This window comes from Acinonyx jubatus, chromosome A1 (assembly GCF_027475565.1).
Source record: "Acinonyx jubatus isolate Ajub_Pintada_27869175 chromosome A1, VMU_Ajub_asm_v1.0, whole genome shotgun sequence".
Lineage (NCBI taxonomy): Eukaryota > Metazoa > Chordata > Mammalia > Carnivora > Felidae > Acinonyx > Acinonyx jubatus.
Genome location: NC_069380.1, coordinates 220,411,470 through 220,425,877, shown reverse-complemented (window position 1 = coordinate 220,425,877; position 14,408 = coordinate 220,411,470). Strand labels below are relative to the sequence as shown.

Sequence of the window (14,408 nt, the reverse complement as noted above, 5' to 3'; positions counted from 1 at the left end):
ACACATCCATAAAATAGTTCTCTATAATAGAGATTGCCCAACAAATGGATATGTTCTCCTTAAAATGTTGAAAGATATTGTTGAATTGCCATCCAAAACACAACACAACACAACACAACACAACAAAACAACAAAAAACAAACTATGGGAATTCACCTTTCTGCTAACAGTCCTGCAACTTTAACAACTTTGTGAATCATCAGACTTGCATACTTTGGTAGGTGAACATTAGTTTCTTCTCCTCCTTTGTGGTTTCTTAAATTACTAGTGAAATTTGAGTTTTTTCTGTGGATAATTAACACGTTTCTTTTTCTTGTGAATCTCCTGCTAATGGGATTTCCCCATTTTCTCATTTGGTTCTAATGAATTTTGTGTTATTAAAAAAATCTTATGTAATACAAAATAGTCCTCTGTCCGCCACGAAGGTTTTTAAGTATTTCAGTTCATTTTTCTTTTGATTCGGATTAGTTTTATTATTTGATGGCTATATTTTCAAATGCTTATTCATTTAAATTCATGTCTTCTTGATTATTGGTTATTGGATTCTCATCTTACGTTGAAAAGTCCTTCGTCTACTTCTTTATTTATTTATTTATTTTTTTTAGTCCTTGTGTTTTCATTAGCAGATTCAAAGTTTTAGGTTTTTTAGAGTTTAATCATGGATTTATTTCCCATTTACCTTGTCCTCAAGTGTGGAGAAAATCACACTATTTCAATTGTGTCAGCATCGCGAGTACATCTGGTCCTCCACCTGAGCCCCACTCTTTAGCTCAGTTAATGGGGTTACTTTCCATTTCTTGACACTTTCATTTGCTTCACTCTCCAGCCATCTGTGTCACAAAGATTTTTCAACTTTTGGCACACATATCTACCTGGAAACTGTCCGTTGTCTTTATTCACACTATATGTATCTAATGTACATATTTTGGAGGTGTTAGGGAATTTTTTTTCAAAAGCATATTCTCGTTGGACTCCCTAAAGATTAGATTTCTAGCATAAATAAATGTCTATTCCCTTACTCAGGCAATTTAGGATGAATTCTCCTCCTTATGGTATGTAGCCATCCCTGAACCCAATCCTTTAAACAAAAACAAAATAACATCAAATCTATATCCATATGGCAAGAAGGAGACCCCCACCCCTGGCTCAGTAGGCTGTACAGATTCTGGAACATCCACTATTTTTCTTATAATTATTCCATAAATAGCTTAAACCAGGTTTTAAATTTGTAACTATATTAAAAAAATTGGGCACTTAAGAGCTGAACCTCTGTCTGGCTTAGAAATATTTTCTAGGTTCACTTCTTACTAACCATGTGATCTTGGGCAAATTATTTAATTCTATGTATCAATTTCATCCTCTGTAAAAGGAGAACCACAATGTTGCCCTTGTCCATGATGATACAAGCATGAAATTATTACACATGGCATGCAATGCCTGACATATAGTAAGTGCTCAATAAATACTCCTTGATGCTGTTTCAGTGATCATTACCACAACTGCTTTGACGACTTAGAGTCTCCAGTCCCGGCGAAGCTAACTGGTTGTTTTGGGCTGATCGATTTTAGATTTTCTGCAGAACTCACAGTCAACATTCAAAATATCCAATTTCCTCTTCGCCCCTAATCAAAACTTCTATGGATTCAACTGAGTCTACACTTGATGACAACTAAGATTTAAGGGTGTGACATCAACTGCTAGCTACATCAGAGGCAAAAAGGAAAAAAATCCTTTAAGGGTTGTTTTACGTTTTAAGATAAATAAGCTTTGTAAATGCTTATGAGTATCTAAAAAGTTTTATTGAATAATGTAGCTATTACTTACATTTTTAATGCTGTTATAATTGGGTCATAAACTACAATCTTTTTTTTATATTTCCTTTTTTTTTCAATATATGAAGTTTATTGTCAGATTGGTTTCCATACAACACCCAGTGCTCATCCCAAAAGGTGCCCTCCTCAATACCCATCACCCACCCTCCCCTCCCTTCCACCCCCCATAAACCGCAATCTTAAAAGACATGTAGTAAAATATCTCAAACATTACAGTGTCTATTTTTATTTATGCAAATTGTCACCTTGAGTATGTTGATATCTCTGTAGCAGTATAAATAAAGAATTTACATGGCTAAAAAACCCTGTCAATTAAGCAAGAATTGCCGATGTCTCCCCGTTAATGATGTTTTCTTGATACCTAAGCATTACCTCTACTTTAGCATTCAGAAATTAATTTTAATAAATAACATACCATCTAGACCCAATATCCTTTAATATTTTAGGCCACGTGTAAATATTAAGATGTTTCGAAATTTCTTCGGATTTCTCCACGCACAAACACACAAAGTTGAAAACTGGTTTTCAAAAGATGATCATTTGGATTCTCAAAACTATATTAACTGCTAAAGTGAATAATGCTTTTTCTTACCCATATCTGACATTTCAGGCACAGTAACGATGTATGGTCCATCTGTGAACTTTGGAGCGTTGTCATTGATGTCTTGTACTTTGATTATGAACTCGGATTCAGGTTCAAGAGGCTTGTTTGTTCGACGGTCGATAGCCTGGGCGTGAAGCACATAGTGGGTCTTCTGCTCTCTGTCTAGGCTTTTCGTTGAGTGGATGTCACCGGTGGTGTCATCGATGATAAATATAGTTCCGGCACCTTCTCCAGTAAGGATGTACTTGACAGACCCATCGCCTTTGTCAGAATTGGAGTGCAACTGTCAAATAAAAATGAAATACTTTAGCGTGAAATTATATTCCAGCCTCACGTCGTGTTATCTGAAAATTATCTATAATTTTGAACTTAGTTTGGTTATAACTTTTCTTACCTTCACAGTCTACCATATGGTGCTATAATCATTTCCTTTTCTGCAGTTTTTCTCTACTTGGTATTGATATAGGTATCTTTTATCATGATCTATCTAAGAAATCCAATAATCAATTTAAGAGAAATTAATAAGCAATAGTAATTAAATGAAAAAAACAATAACCCTTGATGTCATCTAGTAAATCACCACTGCATTAACTACACAGAATAGAATTGGATAAAGAAATTACCAGGAAATCACTGTTGCCCGCAATACTTCCAGGAATAATGACTTTTTATATTAATTGTTTGGCATTTTATTTCAAAACTTAAAATTTAAAAAAAAGAAAAAAGAATAAATGGCAGGATGAGATTCAAATTATTAAAAACTTGCACAAAAGAGGCACTTATTTGTTATAGAGAAATTAATATTATAATGTGAAAAATAAAAATATATATATTACAGATTAATTGTTCAGATTTAGAATGAAAGAAAACACAGAATAATTTTTTTATTATTATTATAAAACTTTCACTGAAAATTTAAATAGGAGTGCTTGATTTAATCAATACATGGTCCTAATTTTTAACTAATAGAAATACACTAATGAATTCTCATTTATTAAAATAAAAGTGGAATATTATACTAATAGATACTACAAAAGGAACATTTCACTAGCGAAGAAGTATTTAATAAGAAAGGTAAATACATATTAAGATAATTATAAACCACTTTTTTGTCATTTAAGCATCAGGAAATGCTTTTAACCTGCATGTGATTCATACTTCTTAATCTATTGTAACTTCTGCCATCTTTGCATAAGTGCCATTGCTATATTTCTAGCTAGAAATAACCACAATTTTTCTTAAATCTCACACATCTATTTGAAGAATTGTTTCTCTTGAGAGATCTGAAGTTATCCTTCATATGACATCTTTCTGGTAACCTAACGTCAACTACTCACCTTTTGCTCAATTGTGACACTTGGAAACATTGAAAAAATATAACCTCGTTCGCCTAAGTTTTGGATTTCTTACCATGATAAAGAGAAAATTTTCAAGGATTATTTTAAAGTCTCTGAACCCTTAGAAGACGTTTTCAAAAAGAGAAAATATAGAAAAATATAATAAACTATGACAAAAGGACTATTCCATGGTAAAATGAAGTCAACTAAATATAAATTGTAGTATATCCTAAATAATCTTATATCTTTCTTGAAAACACTAAGGTGTAAACAGGGACAAATTCTGATGGGAATCACCTAGCAAGATTCCACAAATCGTTATCTTTTCAAAACTGATTTTTTGGAGCTTTTATAGAGACGAATAAAAATGCATTAGCACTGTATGAAAAACACAGCTTTCAAAGATTCACACTTCATTAGTAAATTAACAGCTAAAAGAAGAATGCAGCATGAGTTGTGTGGAGACAATTGCATGCATGGATGGAAATGTATTTAGTCATTTCTTTTGGTTTCTTGCCATATCTTTTTAGCATCTAGAAGAAAAATTTATCATTTCTGAAGCAGATACACCTGCAAAATATCAACAGAGTGGTCTGTTTCAGTCTCCAACTTTGCTTTAATCTGTGACCCAAACAGAGCAACAAATTCATTTAAACAAATGGTTTTAAAACCTTTTCTCAAAATCTCTTGTTATGAAGTGAAACATTAGATAGTCTTAGTAGCTATTGTTATACTACACATTAATTATAAGTCTATATAATGAAATTAAAACCCTTTTGGGGAAATGTCTTGTAGCTCTACCATCTACTTTCAGAAAGACAGCGATGGTGATGATTGACTTTTATCATCAGGATATATTTTTATATTCTTCTATGTTCTTAGGTTATTTTGATATTATTTTATTTTGTGTTAAAAGTTTGTATTACAAAAGTTGGTCATATTTAAAGAATGGCCTTATATATGTAGACTTGCAATGAAAGTATATAAAAGAAATAGTAAGGTTGTCAACTTAAAGCACTATGAAAAATATAACACACTCTATGCTTTATGTAGGTTGTGGTAAGCAATTCATATAAGAGAGAAAATGTCAGTAATTTTATGTCTTTAGATTTTAAGACTTGAATCTGGTTCCACATAAAGTGTTTATATTTAACAAACAACTTAGCCTAACTATTTCAGAAGTTATGTCTGACTTGAAAATAGACGTGCAATAAAATCAGTGAATTGTAATTTAGCAGTATTTGTCATATTTGATAACATGGTAGAAGTTACATTAAAATGTTGCAAACATGTATTTGAATTTTGTAAGGTGTTGACAATGCTTATCTTGAGTGTTTAAATAATGCAGATAGTCATTTCAATAATGGAGTATTTAAATCTCTCAGCGGGCCTAGCTGAATCTTGGAATGACTAGTTTTTATGTTAACACTGATGGGAAGCTACTACAACAGCATTTAGGCAAATTAATAGCTTATATGATTAGGATGATCAACATTTGTGAAACAACAAAGTAACCCACTCTCACGATGACCCCTCATCTATCGTACACCCATTTCCAAATGTTCAGTTTGGTTGGAATACATCCTTTGTAACAGAGATGGAGCCTTAGAGAAAAACCAGCTATAGAGAAAAATCAGCTTAATAAGTGAGCTTTAATATCTGGAAAAGCATGTTTTACATTCATTTTTTTAAGGCAACAGATGATGCATCAGTGAGTGAATGAATGAATGAATGAATGAATGAAGTGGCTGAGCAGGAATGGTGGTAGTAGTGGGCGTAATCTTAAAATAGGGACAGGAAGCTCTTTGATGCAGACAATCAAGTCATATGGATAACCAAGGGAGAAATGTGTTGTCTCTGAGTGTGGGCAACAATAAAGCATCAAAGGAAAGAAGCGGAAGTAGGGCACATGCAGTAGAAATACTCTGGATATAGACATGGAGCTGACTTAGCAACAGCAAAATATGATGTTGTAAGATGAGTTAGCTCTTCTGCTATTTAAGAGAGATTTTCATCATATTGTACATTGACATGTAAAAATATTTGGGAGACAAAGTCGATGTTAGTCATCAGTATTGAACTCTTTTTGGCAGACAGTTTGGAAATAACAGAGAGAAAACAGTGGCAGGGTTTTATAACACACAGTGGTAGGAGTATACTCTCCGAGTCATGAGATTTTGCAAAGTGAGTGATATTTTTTATGCTGAAGGACAGATGTTACAATATTGTCTTAAAGCAAGAAGGTACAATGCTCGCGTATGTGATCACATAATAAAGTAGGGTTAATGAACTACTCTTTAGAAAACAGAAAAGGGGAGGAGAATGAAGAAAGAAAATGAAACCACTCAAGTAAAGCAAAATGACCACTTCTCTGGCATGACTTTAATAAATTGTCTCTTTCTTATGTTAAGTAGTAACCTATGGCACTTGGAAAGCTAATATGACTCACATGAGTTCCCCCTGGAAAACTATTTATTCACCCTGGACCACATTCGGATCAGGACCTAAAAATTTATAGCTTTCACTCCAACTACAGAGTTCTTCACTAAGATAATATTCTATCCCTTAGGGAAGAATAACTTTAAAAGGTTAAGAAGATGATGGCAGAGCAATTAATTTCAAAAGTTGCTTTTAGTGAAGACTTCAAGCCACGTTAAAAAGATAGGTCACTGACTTAAAACGATAATATTTTGAACTACATATTTTATGTAATTTTTTTATGAGTAGGAAACTTATATTTACAGCATTCCAGGGGAAGCCAGCAGTAAACATTGCATAGTAATCCCACTATGATTATTTTTCCAACACATAAAATGATGCAATATAAGGATCACATGAAATACATATTATTAAAATTTATTATGCACCCTTTATTCCACAACGTGTTATATTTCAAACAATAAGTAGATGAAACAAAATTCAATTGAACTGTTAATAAGTAATTGACGTAAAGAGGAAAAAACATTTCAAATCATATTAGTCTCTTGGTAACTAACATATCTATCTTGTGCAAGAAAAATACAGAACCATCAGTTTTACTTATGCATCAATTAATATGCAAAAAAGTTACATTAGAAATAGTGATGAAGTACTCTGTTCAACCACATATCTAATGTCAATTAATTAAAAGGGTAAGAAATTAGGTGAGAGTAAGGAAATAGGTGTGGTTGTTGAACTAGAAACATCAGAGCTCTTTGCCAACATGTAAAAGCCTCCCGTTGAATTTCAGTTTTTCACTTTTAACTTCTTAATCAGTATTCTCAGAGAAGGAAACTAATGAATGAGGAGGAAGAGGGAAAAGAACAGGAAGCAGCACATGTTTATTATATCCCCTGAACCCCAGATTAAGGGTATTAACATACAAGATAAAAAAACTATAAAATATCTCTGAAGTCTGAGTTGCTATAATTCCATATCCTTCAGATATCCTCTAGAGAGCCCCATCTGGGTGTGCCAAATATTGGGGCACTGCAGGAGGTAAGTCAGTGGTTGAGAATTTCACTTTTAAGTGTTGGAAACCCTCAAAAACTAGCCAATCGATTAAAGTTGGAATGAGATATATGAGGCACAGGAGGACCTATTCTCTGATACCAGAGTTAATCTCTGTTCTTTCATCTGCCAATTAGGGTCTAGCTGAGAAAGAGATGGCCCTGGAAGCTGGTTTTAAAGAAAAAGAAATCTCAGAGTGTACTAACATTAGTACAATTCCGGCCCCAAATACTGGCCCAAACCACTGTCCACATATTCACAGGGGTTGGCATTTCATCTCCATTAAAACTCTGTCATTACTGTTCATTTTAGCCCTTTGTTCAAATCAGAAAGCAGAAGATGCATAGAGAAAGGGGAGGGAAGGAAAATTGAAATGGGAATGGCTTAAAACATTTAGAAAATGTATCTGACAATAAAATGTAAGATTATAATTTAATCTAGCAATCACTATTAGAAGTATATATCCAACAAATGTTTTTGGAGCATCTGCTATGTTCCAGTCCTGGTACCCAGTAGTTAAATACATCACTAACGTGGAGATTCATACCCTGGGAAAGCTTACATTAATACCAGTGGGGAGAAATACACAGTAAGCAGAAAATATGTATATATGTAGTGTTAGAAAGTGACAAGATCCCCACTTAAAAAGGAGAGAGAGAAAGAAATATCAGAGGTGATTGGGAAGGTGTAGAGAGATTGCAATATTAAATAAGGGAGTATGTTAGGCAGGACATTGGCCCCTCAAAGATGTCTATGTCTTTATTCTAGAAGCCTGTGTGAATATGTTACTTTACATGGTAAGAAGAACTTCACATATGTGATAGAGGTCAAGGTCCTTAAGACAGGGAGATTACCTTGGTTTCTCTAGCTGGGACAATTCTGATCACATGAGTCCTTACAAGGGAAGACCTGATCCCAGCTGGTTGAGAGAGAGAGAAAAAATGGAAGTGTGAGAAGGAGTGAGCACCCATTGCTGGTTCTAAAATGTAAAAATCATCATGCAAGTCCTAAGAGAGGTCTCTTGAAGCTGGGAAAAGCAAGGAATGGACTGTTCCCTAGAGGAAATGAAGCTCTCCTCACACCCTGATTTTAGACCAGTGAGAACTATGTTGAACTTCTGACCTATAAAAATGGTGGAAAATAAATTTGTGTTGTTTTAAGGCACTAATTTTGCAGTAATTTGTGATAGCAACAATAAAGTCTAATAAAGGAATCAGAGAAGGCATATTAAAAAGATGACATTTTAGTAAATTCTTGAAGGAGGTAAGGTAAGTGAGCCAAGTTCATATTATAGGAAAAAGCATTATAGTCAGGGAAAACAGAAAAAGCAAGAGGGTCAAGTTAGGAACATGAATAGCAGATTCCAGAAACTGTGAGGAAGCCAATGTGACCAGAGTTGCATGGACAGAGGAGAGTTGTAGAAGACATCAGAGAAACACAGTAGTCTCCCCTTCTCTGTGGTTTCCCTTTCCCTGGTTTGAGTTGCCCACTGTCAGTTGTGGTCCAGAAGCAGATGGTCCTCCTTCTGATGTATCATCACTAGACCAAGAGTAGCCTAATGATGCATCACAACGGCCACGTCGTTCACCTCAGTTCATCTCCTCACGCAGTCATTTCATCATCCCACATCACAATAAGAAGTGTGAGTAGAGTACAAGATATTTTTTTGAGAGACCATATCCACATTCACGCAACTTGTATTACAGCATGTTTGTTATTATTGTTCTATTAGTTATTGTGATTAACCCCTTGTGCCTAATTTATCAGCTTTATTACACGTACGTATGTATAAAAAATCACATAGTATATATAGGGTTCGGTACTCTCCGAGATATCCACTGGGGGTACTGGAATGTGTCCTCCATGGATGTAGGGGTACTATAACTGGAAGGAAGATCATGGAGGACCACTGCACAAGAAAAGAGAGAAACTGGACAGTTTTGACTAGGGAAGCATCATAAGTGATTTACATCTCAAAAGGATCACGTCCATTTCATTACTGAGAACAGAAAGTAGAGGAACAAAAATGAAAGCAGGGACAACTGATAGACTTCTGCTTTGGTAACACGCTGACTGAGGATGACAGCGCGGACCAGGTGCTGGTGAAAGTGACAAGAAATGGAGTATTCGTGAATACATTTTGGGACAAATGCAGCACCAAATGCACAAATAAGCCAGAGGAGCTATATCACAATAAAAGGCCTTTGCATAGCAAATAAAACCATCAACCAAATGGAAAGGCAACCTCGGGAATAGGACAAAATCTTTGCAAATTATATGTCGGATAAGGTGTTAATATCCAAAACATATCAAAAATTCACACAACCAATAACAAAACAAAATCTGATCAGACATTTTTATCCAGAGAAGGTATACAAATGGTCAAAAGTACATGAAAAGGTGCTCAACATCATTAACCATCAGGGAAATGCAAAGCAAAACCACCCTGAGATATCACCTCACACCTGTTAGAATGGATATTATTAAAAACAAAAAAGAGGTAACAGTTATTGGGGAGGGTGTGGAGGAAAGAGAACCCTTGTGCATTCTTGGTGGGAATGAAAATTGGTGCAGCCACTATGGAAAACAGTATGAAGTTTCCTCAAAAACGTGAAAGATACAACTACCATAAGATCTAGCAATTTCGGGGTATATAATCCAAGGGAAATGAAATCATTATCTCAAAGAGCTATCTTCAGCCCCATGTTCATTGCTGAATTACTCCCAATAGCCAGGAAATGAAAACAAACTGAGTGTCCATTAACAGATGAATGGATAAAGGAAATACATATACACCCACTGCACTTCCCCCACCCCTACAAGAATAGTATTCAGCCATGAGAAAGAAGGACATTCCACTATTTGCAATAACACAGATGGATACTGAGGGCATTATGTTCAGTGAAATAAGTCAGGCAGAGAAAGACAAATATTGTATGATATCACTTTTTTTTTCTGGAATTTTGAAAAGTCAAACTCTTAGAACACAGAGTAGAAGGAATGGTATTCCCAGGACCAAGGTGTGCAGAAGAAGGGAAGGTGATGGTCAGAGTACGAACTCCCAGGTATGAGTAAGTTCTGGGGATCTAATGCACAGCAGAACGATTATAGTTAACAATACTGTATTGTGTATGAGAAAGTTAGGAGAGCAGACCTTCGATGTTCTCACCACAGAAAAGACATGGTAGGGGCACCTGGGTGGCTCAGTCAGGTAAGTATCTGACTTCAGCTCAGTTCATGATCTCGCGGTTAGCGAGTTCGAGCCCCGTGTCAGGCTTTGTGCTCACAGCTCAGAGCCTGGAGCCTGCTTTGGAGTCTGTCTCCCTCTTTCTCTGCCCTTCCACCATTCACATTCTGTCTCTTTCTCAAAATAAATAAACATTAAATTTTTTTTTAAAAAGACACGGTAATTATGTGACATGGTTTTAACTAATGCTATAATGCTAATCATTTTGCATATATGTGTATCAAATCAACACATTGTATACTTAAACTTATACGATACTATATGTCAATTCTATCTCAGTAATGCCGGACACACATTTTAAAAAGAAAGAGCACACAAAGTTTCCCTAAAGGAGTAGTATGGGATTTATGAAAAAGGAGAATTCAAGCAAGGATATTAGGTGCTTGGCTACAGTTATGAAGAGTTCAGAATTTAATCAAATGGGATATGGAAGGATACAGGTACAGGAAATAGAAAGGGGAAGGTCAGGAATTGAATTTTGACATGCTAATCTTGGTATTTCTATTGGTGATCTCAGTAGAGATGCAGAGGCCATTGTTTATATGCAGTCTCTAGTTCAAAGACAAATATGGTTGGCTTATAAATTTGGGAGACAGCCAGCACAAAAGTGGTATTTAGAGCTATGAAACAGGATGAGATTACCAATGAAATAAACGTAGGTACAAAGGGAAGAACTGAGGACTGAAACCTGTAGTGCTTCAAAATTAAAAAGCCAGAGGGGGACATCTGGGTGGCTCAGTCCTACTTCGGCTCAGGTCATGATCTCATGGTTCTTGAGTTCAAGCCCCACATCTGGCTCACTGCTGTCAGTGCAGAGCCTGTTTCTTGATCCTCTGTCCCCCCTCTCTCTGCCCCTCCCCCACTTGCACTCTCTCAAAAATAAATAAAACATTAAAAAAAAAAAGTCAGAGGGACGAGAAAGATAAAGAGCCCCCAGTCAGATAGAAGGAAAACCAAGCACACCAGTGTCTTGTTTTAACAAGAGAAATTAAAACATCTGTGTATAAGGGATTTTATATAGGAATAATAATGATTATTTCAGAGGCAAAAAAAATCTAAAAGTCTGTCTGGAGGGGGATTATTTTATAAATAGTGAATTACCATTAAAATAATAATATGAATATGCTAGCTCTGAGGAACTATCTATACTTTGTTGTGGATGGGAAAGCCATGCTGTGTAATAATATAGAAGCGGAGATCTTACTTAAAGTATAAATAACAAAAATTACATGTACAGTATATCCATATTTATTAACATGGATGTATGGAGTTAGGATAGATTATAATCTAAGCCACTGAGGCTTGAGGAAGGGCAGAAAAAAGCATACACCGCAGTGAGCCAGTCAATTTCCTTTTATGTCTTTCAGTTTAACTGACTGAATAAATATCTATTACTTTTTAAGTGTATATATTCCCGTTGTTACTGAAGAACACTTCTGGGTTTTATCTGGGCCAATAATGGAGAAAAGACACAATATGTGGCAGCCCATTCTCAAAGCCACAAGAATCTCTATTCAGTTATTCTTTTGGTCTCTATCAGCATGGTCCATGTGTTTATTCTAGGCTTAAAACCAAGGCACTGTAACAGAATGGAAGAAAAAAATGCATCCCTACTATGTATCAAACAATGTGTTGATATAAATCAGACAAGGTCCCTTGCCTTCAAGAAGTTTTTAGTGCAGTGAGCAAGAAAGAGCAACAGATCCAGAGTAGGAACAGTTCTGATAGAAGCATGAGGTGAAACTAATTTTCCCTTGCTTGGAAGTTTTCCCAGAGGAAAGCACTCAAAGTCTCCATCTGTATTCCTGTTTTCCCATTTATATCAAAGGATAAAAGTTATACATTAAAAAAAATAATAATTCTCATCAAACATTTTCCTTATCATCTGTTGTGGATTTAATCCTATCACATAATATAAATTGTTCTAAGGTTACCCAAAACCACTTAGTTATTAAACAACTTTTTTTTTTTTTTGAGGAGAAGGCTAATTTAAAAACATGATAAAGCTAACTCAACATAAGGGAGCAGAATGCAGAACTCTCAGATATTGGTTCCTAACTTTGGAAATGCAAGACATGGAAATATGGAAGCTTTTTTAATGGAGAGAAACTGTGGACTGAGACACAATAGGGCTACAGTTCAAAGTGTCTTGCTAAGTTTTTCTGTGACGTAAGGGACTACTCAACTCTGAGCTACATACATATAACTCTGCATGTTGAAATAAAAATTCTGTAGTCTGTTATTGTATACAATTTTCCTCTCAGTTAAGCTGTTCAGAATGGAATGCTATTGAAATGTTTGAATCATAAAGTCTAATTTACTCAGCTGTAGCTCTGACCTCATTCTTGAGTTTCTCTCTTCTCCTCATATTGAATAACCAGAGCTATAACCCTCTCAGACACTCGACATGGCCTTGTATGCACTAATGATGATTTTTATTTTTCCACTTCTCCTCACTAAAAACTTTCTAAATTCTTGTGAATCTGTTTCTTTAAAAATCCCCTCACCCCCACCCCTTCTCTCCAACAGTTACCAGAGTTCATCTAAGCTCTCCTACTTTCTGAGATTATTGCAGTTTCCCCTGAGTGGTCTCATTACCTCTCTTCCTGTTTCTGTTCCACGCACATTGCATTTACACTAGAGTCCAGTGTGTTATTTCTAAAATGTGATTTTATCCTTTCTTAAATAAAACACGAGAATGTACCACAGCCTTCAGATGGCAGACATCCTCACTGGGTGCTTGTCTACATGTGTGATTTAATCTTCAGGCACTTCACTATTCACATCGAATTTTAGTCAAACTAACGTGGATAATCTGGCCTCTAATGTGCCTACTCTCCACACATGATTTCCTCAAACTACATATTTTCTATTTACTTGACCAGAAGTAAGTCGTTTCCTATCTTCTGTGAAGTTGTCCCTCAATTTTTCATCCAAATACGCTGTCTTTCCTTTGTGATGTAAAAGAATCCCTAGCTTACCTATCATTCAGCAGTTATCATTTTATGGTTTATTTCCAGTGAAATGCCCCACATCTCCCAATTCACTTGATTCTCATTGAGGACAGCAGCCACGTTTCACTCACTCCTACATCCCCAACACCCAACGCATCCTATTTTCAATAAATGTTATTAAAGAATGAAATATGATGAGAGGAATTTTCATGAAGAGTTCATGATACATTGAAAGATGTCAGGGACACCTGGGTGGCTCAGTTGGTTAAGTGTCCGATTTCAACTCAGGTCATGATTTCACAGTTTGTGAGTTTAAGCCCTGCGTTGGGCTCTGTGCTGACAGCTCAGAGCCTGGAGCCTGCTTTGGATTTTGTGTCTCCCTCTGTCTCTCTGCCCCTCCCCCACTCATGCTCTGTCTCTCTCTCTCAAAAAGAAATAAACATTAAAAAATTAAATGATATCAAATAAAAAATAAATATTTAAAAAGAGGTAAGACATTCAAACAATACAGGAGGAAACTTGGCTCAGAGACTGGCAGGGATGAGATCTAAAAGTGGTCAGTGAAGAGGTAAATATTTTAAAGACTATGAGTTAAAATTTTCAGTTTAAACATACAACTGATTATTTAAAGCAAAATTAACAACATTGTAAGATGAGTTTTATTAGGTGATTTGACTAAAAGATATGACAGAGGGAGAAAAAAATGAAATGGGAAGAAAGCATACTGTCTTACTGGAACTCCAATTGTGAAGGGGAATATTTGAATGGTAAAGTGGAAGTTGGAAAGTAGAAGTATCCAATGTGAGGTGGGCAGAGGGATCAGTGGCAAATGAGAAGTGCCACATGTGAAGTGGTCCAATATGGATTCCAAAACAGATTTTGCTATGCTATTTATGTGTATTGTTTAGGACTAGTGACAAACACTACAAATTAATAAAGTGATGA

General features: G+C 35.5%; 1 protein-coding gene across 5 annotated transcripts in view; it reads right to left on the bottom strand.

Moving 5' to 3' along the window:
• The window catches only part of CDH18 (cadherin 18), a 995,271-nt gene that overhangs the window by 249,200 nt on the left and 731,663 nt on the right, over positions 1–14,408 (bottom strand). For all 5 annotated transcript variants that reach the window (XM_053201933.1, XM_053201935.1, XM_027074610.2 and 2 more), the window contains one exon: positions 2,425–2,719. In XM_053201933.1, coding sequence (XP_053057908.1) covers positions 2,425–2,719 — 295 coding nt within the window. The remainder of the gene's footprint in view (positions 1–2,424; positions 2,720–14,408) is intronic.